This window comes from Mesocricetus auratus, unplaced genomic scaffold (genome assembly GCF_017639785.1).
Source record: "Mesocricetus auratus isolate SY011 unplaced genomic scaffold, BCM_Maur_2.0 Super-Scaffold_15014, whole genome shotgun sequence".
In the NCBI taxonomy this organism is placed as follows: Eukaryota; Metazoa; Chordata; class Mammalia; order Rodentia; family Cricetidae; genus Mesocricetus; species Mesocricetus auratus.
In genome coordinates, this window is record NW_024429186.1 from 5,219,121 (window position 1) to 5,239,091 (window position 19,971).

The 19,971-nt window shown below is 38.7% G+C and overlaps 2 gene segments (V, D, J or C); both read left to right on the plus strand.

The window, feature by feature from the left end:
- Window positions 1-1,416: 1,416 nt before the first annotated feature.
- Window positions 1,417-1,876, plus strand: LOC121139537. The segment is given in 2 exon segments: window positions 1,417-1,462; window positions 1,545-1,876. Coding segments are annotated over 2 exon segments (378 nt in total).
- Window positions 1,877-7,316: 5,440 nt separating this feature from the next.
- LOC121139538 lies at window positions 7,317-7,916 on the plus strand. The segment is given in 2 exon segments: window positions 7,317-7,430; window positions 7,513-7,916. Coding segments are annotated over 2 exon segments (450 nt in total).
- Window positions 7,917-19,971: the final 12,055 nt, after the last annotated feature.

The window sequence follows — 19,971 nt, forward strand, 5'->3', positions numbered from 1 at the left end:
ATTTCTGTGCATACATTAGATGGATTGAGAGAAAATGTTCATGTCTACTGCAGCTGATATCACAGACTTATGACAGACTATAATACTTTTATTCCCTCCATGTAAAAAGTATCTGAAGTGCAATCACTGTTACTGGTTGTAAATGGAGCTTTCTCTTCAGAAGAGTCTGCTGGCTCCCTTTCCCATTTTCAAGAAGCAGCAGTCCTTGCTTCTCTGCCCCTCTTATCTCTGTGTTTAAACATTGAAATTTCATTTTTGTGCAATCCATTTCAGGATCTTTTTCTTCTTGTGGACTTTTCCTACTGCCCGACTTTGATGACGATGTGTTTGAGACCTTCGTATCTATTGGAGACAATATCAGATATTCTCCATTTTCAAGAAAGAAAATTTAATCATATATCCAAAGTCCCTGTAATGATGACAGCCCCTGGAAAAGGAAGCCAAATTTAGTGCAGCTGTCATTGTCCATCCTTCCCTAAGGGTTCAGCACCTCAGCCCACACTCAGCATTGTGTGTTTGGTCTCTTTTGAGACAGTTTCTGCAACTGTTGTAAGTTGTAGAGTAGGAGTCTGTGAGGATTCTGGGCAATGTGGTGAAGGGTGAGTCAGCACCATGTGATTCCTGGAGGAATGGACACAAGTCTGGTGCTATCAGAATGATAAGTCCTTATAAAAATGTATGTTAGTGATTATGGATTATTAACTAAGTTACAGCTAGCAATGAGAAACAATACCAAATGTCCTACAGCTTCCTAATTGATATATTGTCCTGTGTGTTATTTGGGAATGAAAGCAGCAACAGTACCCCAGCAGTTGGTTGGAAGAAAATACATTACAGTGTGTTTCTTTGCCTGGATCCTTTCTCCTACAATAAGGATATGTGGGTCACAGGACCCTGAGAAACATTTTGGTAAAAAGTGATCAAAGGTAAGCAAGTTGGTATCAGATGTGTTCATAGTCCTGTGATTCACTGATTATGATATCAAAGACAGCAGTCTTCAGTGTTCTGTGCTTTTGTCTTATTGGAATAGGATGATCTCAGTGGACCTTCTCATCATCACATATATGACTTAGGTGTCCCTTGAATCATTAAATGGTAGTTCTGCTTTAATGAACCTATATGCTTTGAACTGATTCTCAGTGGGATGGAAGGACTCTGTGTACACAAGTGACAGGATGGAGCATGAATTGCATTTCCTCAAAAAGATTTGAATCTCAAACCTCCTAACTATACTGCATAGCAAAGATATCCTCTTCCTGATATATCTCACAGAGGACAAGGTTTCATCTACTTACTACCCTCCCTCATGAATATGCAAATTACAGTATCCTGTTGTAAATAAAATATGTCCTCATGCTCTACAGCAACACATTATTATCCTTTTGCCCCAAGTCCCTAAGAACACAGGTTTTCAGCATGGACTGGAGCTGGATCATACTCTACCTGGTGGCAGCACATACAGGTAAGTGGATCTTCAGTCTTAGGCCTGAGGGGGAGAAAGAGACTGAAGCTAGATTTGCATCCATGCTGTTTCTCCTTCACAGGAGTCCATTCTCAGGCTCATCTGCAGCAGTCTGCATTTGAACTGAAGACTCCTGGAGCTTCACTAAAAGTGACCTGCAAGGATTTTGACTCAAATATCTTCCCCATTTCCTATATGAGTTGGGTGAGGCAGAAGCCTGGACATGGGCTTGAGTGGATTGGAAACATACTCCCAAGCATTGGTAGAACAAACTATGGACAGACCTTTGAGGACAGAGTCACACTGACTGCAGACACAATGTTGAACACAGCCTACATGGAGCTCAGAAGCCTGACATCTGAGGACTCTGCCACCTATTACTGTGCAAGACACAGTGTCACAACACACATCTAGTGTGTGTCAAAAACTCTAAAGAAAGAGGAAGCTCCCTTGGGGCTAAGATAACAGAGAAGAACAACATGAAGACTTTCTCAAAATTGTGGTTAGATGTTGATGAATGTAAAAACAGGAGTAAGAATTAATTATCTTTGCACAAAGAATGTCCCTACTCATCCTGAATGCAAGAAGCAGAGAGCAGGAAGTTTTAAACTGGTAAAGTTGATCCATATATCCCCATGCTGTTGCCAATGTAAGCACATATATCTATGATTACATCAATATCTTGGAGCAGAAGTGTTTGATCCCCTAATATATCAATCTGATTCTCAGGAGATATCTATAATTCATATTGAATTATTATTAACAAATGGGTTCATCATCCCAGTTTGTATCCATGTGATCAGAGGGGTAGGGTCACAGATTAACCGTTGATCACCAACTCCACAATCTGTCTTCCCTTGTATCTATATCCTGCCCTGTGATCACAACCCATTACAGATCACTGACCCTCCGTGACAAAAACCCATCTCCTATAGTGTTTGGAATACATGGTTGCCGCAGGTATCAGTGCATCTTGGAAGGCTATTCAGTTTGAATAAATATCCAAGCAATGAGAAACAAGAAGACAAGTGGCACCTGGGATATCTGGGGTTTGCAATTGAGAAATGTACCTAAGAACAGTTACTTGTTCTGCCTGTTCCTCCAACACAGAGTTATTCTCCATAAGAAATCTCAAATCTATCAATTTATGGACAGTATCATCCAAGGTATATATTTTTGCAAGTGTGAATCCTCTTCCACAATTCTAATCAAAATCTATGCAAATGATGTTGAATTAAAAGTAGTACACTAAATAACAGTGAGTTTACTAAGCATTTCCCTGTCTTCTTTCAACTGCAAAATGGGGATTGATCAACATATTGAAAAAATTTGAAGTTCCTCATGCAGAAATGAATATATTCTGTGTCTACAGTAACAGCAGTAGTTAATATGACTGCAAGAATTTAACAGAATGACTATTCAGTTAACTGTTTGAGAATTCTAAAGTAAGAGCCTTATTATCTTATCTTTCATGCAAGGGGCCTCAGGCTTCCAACCTAGTGATGATTATAAATGAATATGAAGAAACTTTGAGTATCAGTTGGTTAGACATGGCATCATCAATGGCGACTTCTTATGACACCAGAGTTTATGTATGCCACATTACTGTCCTTCTTTTATGACACTGGCCCTTCTGAGAACATTGAGAGTCTGGGATTTCAGAACAGAGTTCACTTTCAATGAAGAAATATCTGGTTACTTCTTTTTTTTGGTTTTTACGAGACAGGGATTCTCTGTATTGTTTTGGAGGCTATCGGTCCAGCCCGGCCTCGAACTCACAGAGATCCGCCTGCCTCTGCCTCCCGAGTGCTGGGATTAAAGGCGTGCACCACCATCGCTCGGCACTGGTTACTTCTTTAATTGCTGAATCTTAGAATTTTCCAAATCCTGTATTTCCAACTATTATGCCTCCCCTAGGCAAAGTATATAATGTCTTCTTTAAGTGAAGTCTCTAGGCAGCATACAGGTAGTAACTGTACCCTATATTTGATTCTATGATTTTTTGGGAATTATAGAGCTTCATAAGCAATTCATTTAATTTTTATAGATGCCCATAAATGTGGAAACTTTTTCTTATCAGTGTTCTCATAGGATTATACATTTTTGATGATTTTCAGTGATTGATTTTTCATAAGGTAATCCATCCATAAGAAAGTAAAGATTGGGTCTAAGTCTAATAAACTATCACAGACCTTTTCCTTGGTTTGTACTGTCGATTTGTTACATCAGGAGATATGATCTCCTCACAATAATGACCCATCATGTTATTGAGGAAAGGAAAGTAGATATCATTTGTAATTACCTCCAAACACAACTTGCAGAGCAGACATCCCAGGCAACTCCAGTAACACATGCAAAGTGTTCTTTTTTCATTTGAGATATCTGACCACTAAGGGCACTAAGGCATTTCCATGTGTCATGGAATCACATGAATGTGGCACTCAGTACATTCAGTGGTTCAGCAGCATCCCACATATCACAGGAATGGAAGAAACTGCTGGGCATGTATGATAAATAAAAGAGTGTTCAGGCAGAGAAGGGAGAAATATCAAAAGGGTAGTGAATGGGTGTGCCAGAAATCAATGTATACATGTTTTTCAATGACAACCCTACACAGTTTCGCATGCATTGCACCAACTCACCACATATTATGACACATTAGTCTACCTTAGGAGAAGACACACACACCATCTCTCCACTGTCTCTCAGAGTCCAGAATTTTGTGAAAGAATTCCATTATGAATGAGGATGTCTCTGGGAACCCACACAGATGAAGCAGGCAATGATGCCTGTACATTTTTACTCATGAGAGGCATCAGCAGTACACCATAATGTAGTATGAAATTTATCCTTATTATAGACGCTACCCAGAACAGAGTATAAAAAGATGTAATTCCAGCATAAGCCCATTGAGCTCACTGAATTATGGGGCTATTTCTTCTTTAAGGAGTTTTCTAAGTGTGTGCTGCCCTATGAACTAAAAGTCCCCAGGACATCATACCTTTTGTTACAAATGAAAGAAGAGAAGCCATGCAATTGACTGGTTCAAGCTGCTTCTCTCTGGTAATGTTAAGCATAACTGAGTCATGGTCCTTAAGGTATAACAAAGCTTAAGGAATACCCTGACTTTCAGTAGCGCAAATATTTGATTTAATATGAGTAGTTATGCATCAGATATTTAAACAGACACACATACAAAATCATGTGAGTGATCTTGGTTTCTCTCATTCCTGGAAGCACCTTCCAAATGAATCTTTCATTGTGAAAATATTAAGCCCTGCCATCCTTTACTAACAAATTATCTCTCCAGGAATAAGAGGATCCTGAACTTGGAATTGTAAACAGAGAGAGATACAGGTGTCTAAGGAGCTCTATGCTCTACCAATGCTCACCTTTACAAAGTTAACTTCTATCTGCTTTAAGTCACTTAAATACATCAAGTGCAGTATGGGAAATATATTGAGTCACAGGTCAAATTGACTTGACTTTTAAGTAATTATCAATGTTAATATGTTATTCTTGAATTGTTAACTTGTCTGTGAGTACCACAGTTACTTGTATTCTTTCTGTTGACTCCTATATTTGATTGTCTCTGAAACTCATGCATGAATACATGTGGCCTACATCAGTTTGTTTGCTGTTCTGCTGCATGCATATCTTAAATCCCATGAGTCATATTATCAAGAGATAACATGCTCTTCTCACATGAATCACATAACAATACTATCATTTTCAATCCAAGTGCTCAGCAGTTTCTGAAGGAAGAATTAGTTATAATTTATCTAAAACATGTTCTCTCTAAAGTGCTTTTCACCTCACATGTCATGGTAATGAACAGGAAAACTGAGACATGCCCACAGTGCTGATTGAATATATATTAAATATGCTCTAAATTGGACTATATCTGAATTCTGGAATTTTGAATGTTATGAAGTAGTTCAGAAAAATTGTCTGATTTCATGAGTTACTCTGATAGAAATCTACAATAATATTTTCCACTTTTAAGTTCTTATTGACATGGAGAGTTAATTTATATTCATATAAGATTTTATTGGATTAATTTGCCATGTTTTAATTTTTGTACTGCATAATCTACTCTTATCCTCAAAGGATTTTTTGTCTTGGAACCAGAAATATTTCCAGTACACCGAAAATATTAGCAAAAATCATCTATACCCACTCCAGCAAATATCGCAGAATTCAAACAGAGCACCACACTTGTATGTTCTCCATGAACAAGTCATCTGAAAAACAACATTTGTTTTCCTGGTTAGAAATTAAGCTCTGTCTTCAGAAAAATCTGTTGCCTGCCTTCTATACATTCGGACCCCGCGGTGTTTGAATATCTGACCCTCTGCTTGATGACTTTACCACCGTTTCATCCATTACAAGTATTATTCCTTTTGATGAGGATATGTGTGATGATCTTCAAATCCCATGGAGACAATGTCAGATATTCTATAAATTAGAGATACATGATTTAATCATAGACCAAAATCAGTTTAATGTTGATCAACGTCTGAAAATGTACCAAAGTGCTAGTGCAGCCCTTACACCCTGTCCCAGTCTAAGGGTTCAGTGCTTCAGTAACCCTCACCATTCTGGAATTTATTTCTCTTTCCAGGGTTTCCACCTGAGTATATTGATCATGGATCATGGTGATTTGAAAAATATTGACATGTTTATCTGCCAAAGTTTCTAAAATTTGGAGGTGTCTCCCCACAAATATGAATTTTATTTGAATCTGTCTTTAATGAAATCAGGAGTTCACTTAAACTTCTTTCCATATACTCAGTCATAATCACACTAATCCACAAGTTGGTCAATGTGTAAATGTAAGTCAATGGGCAAGTTGTTCAAAGTCAGGCAAACCACAAACATCTCTTTGCTGTTTAAAAAACATCAAAATGTATAAGAAAATGTGTTAATATCTATGATAGCAGGGGCCTGTGGCTACCTCTTTCCAACATCTTCTGCCCACTGTGCCAACTTCTGGAATATCTGAGAATATTGAGTGAACAACTTCACTTCGCTTACAGTTTATGTTTTCTACTATTCTTGACACTCCTGATTTATGCTGTATTCTGCTGGACAGTTTCACTTACAAGTTGTTAGAAATTTTCATACATAAACTTCTGTGTGCCTATTCTATACTTAAAAAAGTTTAGAGTCTCATATAAAGTCTGTGTTTCAGAGATGGTATTAATTAATACAGCTATCTCAGAGGTGGTATTAATTAATGCACTTTCCCAAAGGTTATATAAGATACTTATTATTTCACATGAAATATTCCCATACTGTCACACATATCACCATGTCTTCCTCATGCAGTTCTCTGCTTACAGACATGGAGTTCATTTCCATGAATTATTGTAGATAGTGTTGCAATAAACATCAATGTGCAAGTATTTCTGAAGTATGTTCCTTTTAGGTTAATTCAGTGAGATTTTTTTATGTAAACTTCTTGAATGGCAAATATTAATTCCTTATATTTTTAAAAGAGGGTATAATTTCTCAAAATGTATCAGATTTTGAAATTCCCAGTCATTACCATCATACTCGCAAGCAATTTATATAAATAAATATAACAGTGTTGTCATAAACCAGAGCAACGTCCTCAGGCCTGAAATCTAATGAAGCTTAGATACTAATGTTCAAACAACATCTGTATGAACCTGAGGGAAAAGGGTAAGGATATCTTTCCTCTGACAGGATTAGGATTTTGGTCTCAGAATCCTTTGCCTGAGCTAATTGTCCTTTACCTGCTCCTCAAACTGTACTGGGTACATATTTAAACAAATTCTAAGCTCATAAATATTCAAATCATGTGATTCTATGTAAGTAAATACAAAGATGTCCAAACCCAGCAACAACATATGATCAGTGTCCTCTCCACAGTCATTCAGCACACAGGTCCTCACCATGGGATTGAGCTGGATCATCCTCTTCCTCATGTCAGTAATTTCAGGTAACGTTATCCAAGTTCAAAACATAAGGAGGAAATAGGGACTGAGCTGACAATGATACTCACTCTGCCTTTCTCTCCACAGGTGTCCACTCCCAGGTCCAGCTGCAGCAGTCTAATCCTCAGCTTGTTAAACCAGGGTCCTCAACGAAGTTGTCGTGCAAGACTTCAGGATACATATTCACTGAATACAACATTAACTGGGTGAAGCAGAAGCCTGGACAGGGCCTGGAGTGGATTGGATATTTTAATCCTAATAATGGTAATACTGGCTATGCAGAGAAGTTCAAGGGCAAGGCCACGTTGAATGCAGAAAAGTCCTCCAGCACAGCCTACATGGAGCTCAGCAGTCTGACATTTGAGGACACTGCAGTCTATTACTGTACAAGATACACACAGTGCTGCAACTATATCCTGAGTGTGTCAGAAACCCTGGAGTGGCAGGAAGCATGTCAGAGAAGATCAACAAGAAGACTTTCTCGGAAATAAACAATCTGAGTGTCCCTTTGTATGTCACTGCACACAGTCCTACCAACTTCTCAAAATTACAACTCTCCATAACGAGATAATGATTTAGAATGTCCTATTTTGCTCCATACAGTGACAATCTTTTAATCAGTGACCACCTCTATTGACAGGTTTCTTCATTAATAAAAGAATAAAATGAAAATTGCATTTTTATAAATATATTTCTGGATTCTCTGAGACTGGGACCTTTGTTGGTATATCTTTAAATAAACTAAAATATGAATCTGCTCAGTAAAGACAAATAATAACATCTAGGAGAAATATTTCAATAGTCTGAAACTTTTCATGACATGATAGGTATAATTAACTATGAATATGTGGTCCAGTAGAATTTCTAATCTCTCAGATTGTGAGATATGTATCAAAATGCACTTCCATTTTAAGTATAATTCTTGTAAGTTTTTCAAGAATCTTATTATATTACTTTTCACTAAATAATTTATCAAATCAATGTATGTAGATTCTGAGATGGTACTTCATTCCCTGGCCCCATATTTACTTGCTTCACAGTGTCAGTAACCTGCCCCACATTCTCAAGCCTTTATAGAACATGGACCTGTACTCATACATCGTCTATAGTCAAAGGCCTTTGGATACATGCTGGTCACCTTTGTTCTGCAGGGTGATTGGATTTTCTTTAACTGGTAGAATGCTTGTAAACACTGACCATCAGTTGTGCTGTCTATTCATTTAGTACATCATCAGTGGTCACTGCTACAGCTATATCCAGCAACACCAAACAAAAGACTGGTTTTCATGGACCTGGAAAAGCATTGAAGAACAGCTCAACATTCATCCTTGGAATTTCTACTCAAAAGAACAGTAGACAATTGTGAAAGAAGGAAGAGCCACAGTTTGGGCACTGTGCGGAGAGTTCATAGACAAACTTATAATACTAGATTTTCCAAATTATCAGGCTGTGCTGTAGATCCACCAGTCACCATTCCCTAGGAAGTAAATGGTAGAAGAAGCTGAGAAGAAAATTGTGCACAAAGGTGATTCCAACATCCTGTGCAGATTTCATTGCCAACATTATTACATTCTGAGACATTGTTGTAGATAGAAGAGAAGCCATGAACCGACTGGCTCCACCTGCTTCTCTCCTACATTAGGTTAATCTATTTGATGAAATTGAAGTCAGAGAAAAACAAACAGGTGTCAGCTGATTCTCTGTAGGATATATTTTTGTTTTAATATGTGTAGCTACATTTTATGTGGGGACACCAGACCTTGAGCAGAAACCCACTTCCCCTTCGGCCTGGGAGCGGGCAGCTGTGTAATGTTTACTGAAAACAATTCAGTGCTATAAAGCTTTTGATAGGGCTCAGATAAGGGCTCACTCACTGAAAAACCATGACTTTGACACCCCCTACGACTAGATGCCTCTTCCTGTTCCCCTGCTGTGTCTCCCCGATTCTGGGGCCGGAGATTAAACCACCAGCCAGGAGGGTGAGAAGTCTGGAAAGAATTGTATGTAGATGGATGGCAGAAGTCCTTAAAAAGGGGAAGCGTTTTTTCTTGGAGAGACTTCTTCTCTCTCCTAAGCAGACTTGGAGTCTCCTCCTAAGCTGACTTGGGAAGCATAAAGTTTTTCTTAAAGCAACCGACCAGGCTCTGTGTCATCTATCCCGACCACCTCGCTACATTCTCGGATGCAGGCCGCACAGCAGGTGCGACAATTTTAGACATTTACACTGAATTGGAAACCATATTATACACAGTTATATTGCTTTTCTCATTACTGAGAGCACCTTCCAAATCCAGTATTTATGAACGCAAACATTCAATTCCTGGAGAAATTTATTAATACATGTCCTGTCCATGAATAAGAGGACAGTGGACATGGAATAGGGAAGAGAAAGAGGAAACAGAAGAAGAGATAGACAGACAGAGAGAGAGAGAGACAGATAGACACAGGGGGTAAGAGTGAGAGTGTGGGAGAGAGCTGTCTCAATACATGGAATTCCATCCATGAAGAATACTGTTAAACCAATATCCTCTCCTCCCCAAACCTGAAGACATGTAGTAGATTGAATTACAGTGTAAATTTGCTTGATTTCTACTTTCTTCTTATTGTAATACATTTGTAGGATTATTAACTGATCTGTGTGTACCAAGGTGCTGCCTTCTCATTGTCTTGACTCCTCTATCAGAATGCATCAGAAATTCATGCATTAATACAGGGGCTACAGCTGAGCTAAGGATGTACTGTGTGTCTCTAAGCTCAGGTGCTCTGCTCCAGGTACAGCCTGATGAAGTAATCAAAGACTCTGCTCTATGCTGTTGTCATTTTATTATATTGGCAACTGCCTAAGCTGGGTCCTACTGAATCCTGGAGGAGCCTGGCTTTGAGGAGGATATTGACAGTAATATTGGCACAACATGAAATTCATCTCTGCAACATCATGTAAGCATCTCCCAGTCAACAAAGCAATTTATTCCTGCAGCTGAGCTCTGTGAGCTCTGAAGTTTCAGGGATGTGTTACTGCTCAAGGGAGACCCTGCAGCTTCATTGTAAGCAATTACAAACCAACCTGCAGGACAGATCAGAACCAGAAGGGGGCAAAATGAATCCAAGAATCCAAGTAGGGAGATGAGGTTGATGTGGAGGGGACTCTGTATCCTCTGTGGTTTCCTTTCTTGAGTCTACCAGTTGACCTGCACCTGCTATTGTTGACATGTGATGTTTTCATGCTCAAACACAGTAAAGATACTTTGTTAAACTTTTCATTTGTTTATATTTCATTCTTTACTTTATTCCATTTACATTTTCAGTTTGCAATTTTTTGAAAAATTTTAGACAATGTATTCTCATCATTAAATCTTCTCCACCTTCTCCTCTTCGAACTTTCATTTATCCTCTTCTACCCAGCTTTAAACCCCGTCATTCTCTTTTCAGGATAAAAAGCCAAACAGACAAAATATTTTAAGGAGTGAATTGACACCAAACAAAAATAAAACAGTAAATACCATTACACATCACCATGCACTAATTCCAAAAAACACAAGTCTCTATTCCTCATATACAAGCAAAAAAGTGAAATAAAAATGCACAAGGTAATATGAGAGCAATCGTTTTAAAATTCCATTGAGTTCATTTAGTTTTGTGAGAGCCATTGAAGTAGCTGAGCAGGTAAAAGTGTCTACTGGCAAGTAAGCAACATAGGTTTGATTGCTTGGACATACAGGACAGGATACAAGAACTGAATTCCAAAAGTTGTCCTCTGAGGATTATAAATAGACGTTGGTGCATGTCTCCTCTGTTAATACCAATAGAGATAGCATCACAAATTTTTAAGCTGTTAAATGGATGGAGAGAAAATCCTGAGGAACCACATCAAGCAAACAAATCTATTGACATTGATAACTGATGTGGAAAATATAATTAATTTCCTTTGTAAGTTTTCTGGGTATTTCTGGGTAAATAGATAGCAATGATTGGATCAATGTGTTTTTAGTTAATGAAACAAAAGGAGTCATGAAGAAGGACAGAGACTTACAGGAATGTCCAAAGAGCAACCAGGGGCGCATAGTGCATATATGCACCATGTATTTTATAACTGAATGAAATATCAAAGGATATAACACATGAGATGTAAAAATAACAATTTTACATAGTTTTAGAATTTTCATACTCATGTATTTCATACTCTGAATTATTTTTCCCCACAATCTCTCCCCTTCCTTTTCTTCCCCTCCTACTTTACCTCCATTCTACTAGACAATTTCACTTTCAGTTATGCTTCTTCATCCATTTATATTAATAGTTGAATGTAAGCATGCAATATCTAAAATATACTAATGAGAGTCTCATTTAATGCCTGATTTCTGAAATGTTCTTAAATAATACCTTTATCTCTAGTTGTATCAATTTTTCTATAACTGATATAGGTTATATTTTTCTTGTAGATGAAAATTTCTGTTGTGTTGTTTATATAAACATGTTTCTTGATGAGATACTCTGTTGACAAATATGAAGTTTCTTCCTAAAATATACTTATTGTGATTTTGCTGCAATGATCTTTGTTAAGCAAATAATTCTGAAATATATCTACATTTTGACATTTTAAAGAATTTCTTATTATACAGTATCTTGGAAAGGCTGTGAATTTCAAACACAACACCTTTAAAATTTCCCATCTCTATAGTCATCATTACAGCAACCATGTGTACATAAATCTGATAATCTTGTCATATAGTGGATCCACTCTCTCAGGCCTGAAATCTGCTGAGATTTGTTATGTGCTCAGCATCATCAGAGATCTCAGAGAAGAAGAGTGCTATGCAAATCCTCAGAGAGGATTATTACTGGGACCTTTGCATCCTGCTGCCTGGTCCATGTGTCCTCTATCTTTTTCTCCATCAGGACTAGGTCTTTATCCAACAAGTACCCTGCTCATGAATATGAAAATTCCTTGACTCTATGCTGATAAATCAGGGATGTCAATACCAAAAACATATGATCAGTGTCCTCTCCACAGTCACTGAGCACAGAGGTTCTCACCATGGGATGGAGCTGGATTATTTTCTTCCTCGTGTCAGTAACTACCAGTAAATGGCTTTTCACTTACAATTCTGAAAAAGGAACAGGGACTGAGGAGACAAAAATATACACTCTTCCATTTTCTCCATTGGTGTCCACTCCCACGTCTAGATGCAACAGTCTGGTCCTCAGCTAGTGAAACCTGGGGCCTCAGAAAATTTGTCCTGCAAGGCTTTAGACTACACCTTCACTGAGTATGCTATAAACTGGGTGAAACAGAAGACTGGACAGGGCCTGGAATGGATTGGAGTTATCGATCCTGAAAATGGTGACACTGGCTACAATCAGAAGTTCCAGGAGAAGGCCAAACTGACTGCAACCATATCCTACAGCACAGTCTACATGGAGCTCAGCAGCCTGACATCTGAGGACTCTTCCATCTACTACTGTTGGTACACAATGTTACAACTACTTCCTGAGTGTGTCAGAATCCCTGGAGGAATAGGATGCTGCCCTAGGACTGAGAGAAGAGGGAAGCTCAGCCTGCAGACTCACTCAGAAATAAGCAATCTGAATGTGCATTTGTCTGTATCCACCTCAAAGACCTATATTGCTTTTGTCAACTTTGTACAGGATATCTAAATATAAAGTGGTGTTGTCTTAGAATCCTCTAGAGTACACCATATGCTGATAAAATCTTGGCCAATGACAGCCTCCATTGAAATGTTTTTTCTTTAATGGAACAATAAAATGGAAAATGATGATTATGAATTATGATGAAAATATACCTGGATTTTGAGTAAGGCGAACTTTCACAACAAGAGCTGAGAATAAAATAAATCACCAATATCTGGGCAAATAAAAACTCCTTTCATAGTACTAAGTCATAAGTGATCTCAAGGTTTGTTGTTGACTCTGGCCATGTGGTCCAGCAGAAGTTCCTGTATCTTAGAATTAAATACATATTTATATCAGAATGCACTGCATGTTTCCTATAAGTTGGCCACATACAGCATTAAATTACTTTTCACAGATCACATTTATCAACTGAATGTATGTCCATGCCAACTGAGGCTGGGTCTGATATTATACATTAGTCAGTGGTACAATATTTTTTGCTTTCCCAGTTCAAGTAGCCAACTCTACAGTATCAAGTCTTTACAGGACATGGACCTACATTGATAAAGGATCAACACTTTCAGAGCATTGGACACGTGCTGGTCATCCTCATATTATAGAGTATTTGGTTTTCAATAAATGTGTGAGAAACAATGAGCATAGAGATGAAGGTTACTTGGTGGTCTCAAGTGTTTGACGGATTGTGATATCTCTTTATCTCATAATGCTAATTTTGTATACCGCTGTATTGTACATCCCTACATAAAGAGTACAGATTTAATATCCTTTCATGGGTGAAATCTTTGCTGAATGCATTGTGGCAGGCATAAATCCACTTGGCAAATTATATGTTAGAGATTATGCAAATCTGTGCTAAATATAAAATACTGCTTGACACAGGAATGTCTGCTTAAAGCACTATCATCTCTTCCTCCAACTGGAGTGGGTAGGGAATGACCAGAGTACAGGAGATCCTTCTCCTCCTAGCCCACGACTGAATGTAATTCCCTGTCACAAAAAGACAAACAAGGTATGTACTCACTCATATATAGATTTTAGACATGAATCAGGGGAGTGTCTGCGTACAATCTCAGTGCGAGTGAGTCTGCGAAACAAGGAGGCTCCCAAGAGATATGCATGATGCCCCAGATAAGTGTAATAAGGCGAGATATCCTGAGCAGATTGGGACCATCAGGGGGTAGGGTAGAAGGAACCAGGATAAAGAGAGGGGGAGAAGAGGCATGGGGGACAGGAAGGTTGAGTCGAGGAAAGAAGAGAGGAGAGCAGGATGAGAGACACTATAATAGATGGAGTCATTGTATTTTTGAGGAGAGAGCTGGCACTAGTGACATTTCCAGTGATCTACAAGGATAACACCAATTGGCAAACTAAGCAATAGCAGAGAGACTACATTAATAGCCTCACCCTGATTATAAGGTTGATGACTACCTTATATGCCATCGTAGAACCTTCATCCAGTGACTAATGAAAGCAGAGACAGATACCCACAGCTAAACACTGAACTGAAACCCCTGGAACACAGTGCCAGAGATGGAAGTGTGATGAGCAAAGGGGCCAAGACCGTGCTGGTGAAACCCACAAAGACAGCTGACTGGACAAGGGGGAGCTCTTGAACCCCAGACTGATGGCTGAGAGGCCAAGAGGGGACTGATCCAGACTCCATGAATGCAGCGTCAGTGAGGAGGCCTCAGAAGTCTCTGGGTCCTTGGATATTAGATCAGTATTTGCCATGGCATACGAATGAAATTTGGGAGCCCATTCCACATGGAGGGTTGCTCTCTCTGCCTTGACTCATGGGGAAGGGCCTAGGCCCTGCCTTGGATGAAATGGCAGACTCCTGAGATCCTCCCAAGGAGGGCCTCGCCCTCACTGGGGAATGATGGGGGCATTGGTTGGGGCACTGGGGGAGGGCTGGTGAAGGGACAAGTGAGGAGCGGTGGAAGCTGTAGCTGGGGTTGACATGTGAAGCATGCATGCATGTTTGTAATACATAATTTATTTTAATAAAAATTAAAAAAAGAGGATGATAAGGCAGGTGTGAGTCAAAGGCATGAATGTAATTTTGAGATTTCAACTTTAATTAATAGAAACAAACAAAAAGCAATCAGGACACATTTTTCTTCTCCAATAAAACACTGAGACCTCCTTTCAACCGAAATTCTCTCATCAGGATCAGCTATCAGTAGCAAGTTTGCAGCTGTCACTGAGAAGTCCCTCAGTGTGTCAGTGGACAATATTCAAGGATCAGTCCTCCCTGTACCACTGAAGACATTGCCTTGTGTTACACTGCAGCTGACTGAGTGAGCAGGTTCCCTGTGTACTCAGAAACCACCTCAATGTGAGAATGCTCAGGACCAACAGGGGGTGCTGTACACCCAACTTTAACCAGGAAAGACAAATTTAGTAGGTGAGAGAGTGAGGGAGTCTTCTGAGACCCTAAGATTTCCTATCCTAACCTCAAATAACTGCAGAGACCATGTCATACACACGATGTATCTACTGTGATGAGACTCCAAACTGAAGAGTAAAAATTCTTTGTTAAATAATATTGCACATACACATTTTAGACATTATTTAAGAACCATTTTGAGCAGGAAAAATGCATTGCATATACATACAGAATAATATGCAGTTTCAAACAAGATGTATAGTATAATGAGCATTCTTTCTGCAAGCATGGTCCCAGGCCATATCGGTCCTAAATGAACATGCAGGATGCTTTATTAATTGTGAAGCTGTTTGCTGTTTGCTATGTAGGCTAGCTCTGACATAATTTTTAACCCAGAAACATTAATATGAATATTTCCACGTGGTCTTCTATTACCAGAGAAAGGGCCTGAACCTCTTATTCTCTCATGTACTAATGGTGACTGACTGTGCCTACATTTCCCAGAATCCTCCACCTTTCCTATCCCCACCTATCTTGCTTCTCTATTTGCCTACAGAGCTTTATTTATTAACCAATCAGACAAACACATATCCAGACGGACTTCTCCAATCTACTCTTTTCTGTCTAAAGAAAATGAAAAGTTTTAAATGTAATATCGTCAAGTTATATATAATAGAAGTTATTAAGGAAGAACAATAGTCAAAATATTTAGTTCATTAACATTTAATAATATTTAAAGAAAGTGTTCTATCACACATCCTATTTGTTAGAGCCTAAAGAGTTATATGTTGCTTAAATTTATTGTAAATAAAAAAGCTATAATTATGACTGTCTTCAACTCCATCAAAGAATAGAATGATAATATATAAACACTAGAATTGACAGAGACATCTCACTACCTGGACAATCACCTAAAGTTCTTTTGAAATGCTGGCGCATCCATCTTCAAGTCATAGGCCATAAGGTTTCTGGCAGACTTCTCTGTGAAGCAGGAAATTTTAAACATTCACTTTTCTGTGTCCTAAAGAATGTCTGGCAAACTGTTCCATGAAGCAAGTACGCTTCAGGACTGTCCGTCTTGTCTTGCAAATTTAGCAGTCACATTCCTGTGGGTCTTGCATATCCACTTTATACAGCAATAGTAAAACAGTCAGGAAAGAACAGTTTCTTGCCCAAATGTCTAATTTTACCATATTGAAAGTAAATTCCATAATGAGTTTTCTTCAATACACATCATCGATTCAGATGTAGATTGGTGCTGCCAGCAGCAGACATTTCTCCTTGTCAAGAAAAAACCTAAACCATTTTTTCTTTTATTAGCATTTTTTATTACTTTAATAGCTTGTTTCACATATCAATCTCAGTTCACTCTTCCTCCCCTCCTCCCACACCCTCACCCCATTCCCACAGCCTCCCAAACTATCCAAACTTACTTGCACATAGGGGATATCCAGAATCTCTCATTTCTCTCAGGGCAGGGTCCAGGAACTCCCCTAAGAGTCCAGGCTGAGAGAGCATCCCACTTTGTGTTATGGACACATGAAGGCTGTTTGTATGACAGAGATAAACACTGATCTACTGCCCAGGGCCCCATAGGTTTCCCAGGCCTCCTCACTGACTCTCATATTCAGGGGGTCTGGGTCAGTCCCATGCTGGCCTCCCAGCTTTCGGTCTGGAGTCCAAGAGCTCCCCCTTGTTCAGATCAGCTGTCTCTGCTGGTTTTTCCAGCCCATTCTTTGCCAATTTTCTCAACGCTCCTCTCTCTCTGTGACTGTATTCCATGGGTTCAGTTCAGTTCATAACTGTGGGTGTTTGCCTCTGCTTTCATAAGTCACTGCATGAAGGTTCTAGGATGGCATATATGGTAGACATCTAGTTCAATATCAGGAATGGGCACTTAAGTTGGTTTCTCTACTATTGCTTAGCTTGCCAGTTGGTGTCATCCCTGTAGATCACTGGAGGTCTCACTGGTGCCAGATCACTCTTCTAACCTATGACTCACTCTATTATGGTATTTCTCATCCTGTTCTCCCCCTACCCTACCCCTCACTCAAACTTCTTGATACCGTATGACCTATTCCCTCTTCCTCTTCTCCCACTCTCTTCTTCCCAGCTCCCACTCACCACCTATCTCTCACCATGTTACTAAACTCTTCAGAGGATAATGCCTCATTCTTTTTCTTGGGGCTCCATGCATATCTCTCTTAGGTACTTTCATGTTTCCCAGACTCACTGTCAGTGGAAATGAAGACTTGCAGTGTCCTGATCCATGTCTAAAATCCATATATGAGTGAGCACATACGATATTTGTCTTTTTGTGACTGCGTGACCTCACTCAGGAAGGTTACTTCTAGTGCCATCCATTTACTTGTAAATTTAAAGATTCCATTTTTTTCTGCTGAGTAGTACTCCACTGTGTAAAAGTACCACATTTTTTCAATCCACTATTCACTTGAAGGGCACCTAGGTTGCTTCCAGGTCCTTGCAATTACAAATAATTCTGCAATAAACATAATTGCATCCTTTGGTGTTTTGGAGACTTGCTTCTTGAGTTCTTTGAAAAATTTGGAGATCAGCCTTCAGTCAGATGTGGGGTTACTGAATATCTTTTCCCATTCTGTGGACTGCCTTTTTGTCATGTTGACTGTGCCCTTTGCCTTACAGAAGCTTCTTAGTATCAGGAGGTCCCATTTGTTAATTGTTGATCTCATTGTCTGTGTTACTGGTGTTATATTCAGGTAGCCGTCTCTGTACCAATTCATTAAAGAGTATCTCTTACTTTTTTTCTAAGAGTTTCAGTGTGGTTGGATTTATGTTGACTTCCTTGTGGACTTAAGTTATGGCAAGGATATAGACATTGATCTATCTGCAGTTTTCTGCATGCCAATATCCAGTTATGCCAGCACCATTTGTTGAAGATGCTTTCTTTTTTCCGTTGTATAATTTTAGCTTCTTTGTCAAAAATCAACTGTTCATAAAATCAGGGTTTTCAATTCAGTTCCACTGGTCTACATGTCTATTTTTGTGCCAACACTAAGCCATTTTCATGACTATAGCTCTGTAATAGAATGTGAAATCAGGTATGGTGATGCCTCCTGAAGATCCTTTATTTAATAGGGTTGTTTTGTCCATTCTGGGTCTTTGTTTTTCCATAAAACTTTGATTATTGTTCTTTCAAGGTCTGTGAAGAATTGTGCTGGAATTTTGATAGGGATTACATTGAATCTGTTGACTGATTTGGCAAGATTGCCATTTTTATTATGTTGATCCTACCAATCCAAGAGCATGGGAGATTTGTCCATTTTCTGGTATCCTTTTTGATTTCTTTCTTTAGAGTCTCAAAGTTCTTGATATAGAGGTCTTTCACTTCTTTGGTTAACATTAACCCCAGATATTTAATGCTGTTTATGGCTATTGTAAAGGGTGATGTTTCTCTGATATCTTGTTCAGCCACTTTATCATCTGTATATCATCGGGAAACTTAATTTTTTGAGTTACCCTTTTATCCTGACACTTTGCTGAAGCTGTTTATCAGCTCTAGTAGTTCCCTTGCAGAGTTTTTTGGTCACTTACATAAACTATCATATCATATGCAAATGGTGAAAGCTTGAATTCTTCTTTTCCTGATTGTTTCCCCTTGATCTCCTTTAGTTGTCTTATTGCTCTAGTTAGAACTTCAAATAAAATATTCAAAAGATATGGAGTGGATGGCCTTGTCTTCGTCCTGATTTTAGAGGAATTGTGTTGAGTTTCTCCTCATTTAGTTCGATGTTAGCTTTTTGTTTACTGTATATTGCTCTTATGTTCAGGTATGTTCCTGTTATCCCTGATCTCTCCAGTACATTTATCATGAAGGGGTGCTGGAATTTGTCAAAGGATTTTTCTTCATCTATTAAGAAGACCATGTGGTTTTCCTTTTGCAGTTTGTTTATATGGTGTATTATATTGATAGATTTTCTAATGTTGTACCATCCCTGTATTCCTGGGATGAAGCCTACTTGATCATGGTGGATGATTTTTCTGATATCTTCCTGAATCTGGTTTGCTAGTATTTTATTGAGTATTTTTCCATCGATATCCATGAGGGAAGTTGTTCTATAGTTCTCTTTCTTAGTTGTGTCTTTATGTGGCTTGGGTACCAAGGAAATTGTAGCCACATAAAAAGAGTTTGGTAGTGAGCCTCCCGCTTCTATTGTGTGTAATACTTTGAGGTGTATTGGAATTGACTCTTCTTTGAATTTCTGGTAGAATTCTTCTCTGAACCCATCTGGGCCTGGGATTTTTTGGTTGGGAGATGTTTGATGACTGCTTCTATTTCATTAAGTGTTACAGGTCAGTTTTGTCTGTTTACCAGTTCTTGATTTAGTTTTGGCAAGTGATATCTATCCAGGAAATTGTACATTTTCCTTTAAATTTTTGAATTTTTTGGAGTACAGATTTTCAAAGTATGCCCGGATGATTCTCTGGATTTCCTCTGTGTCCGTTGTTATGTCTCTATTTTCATT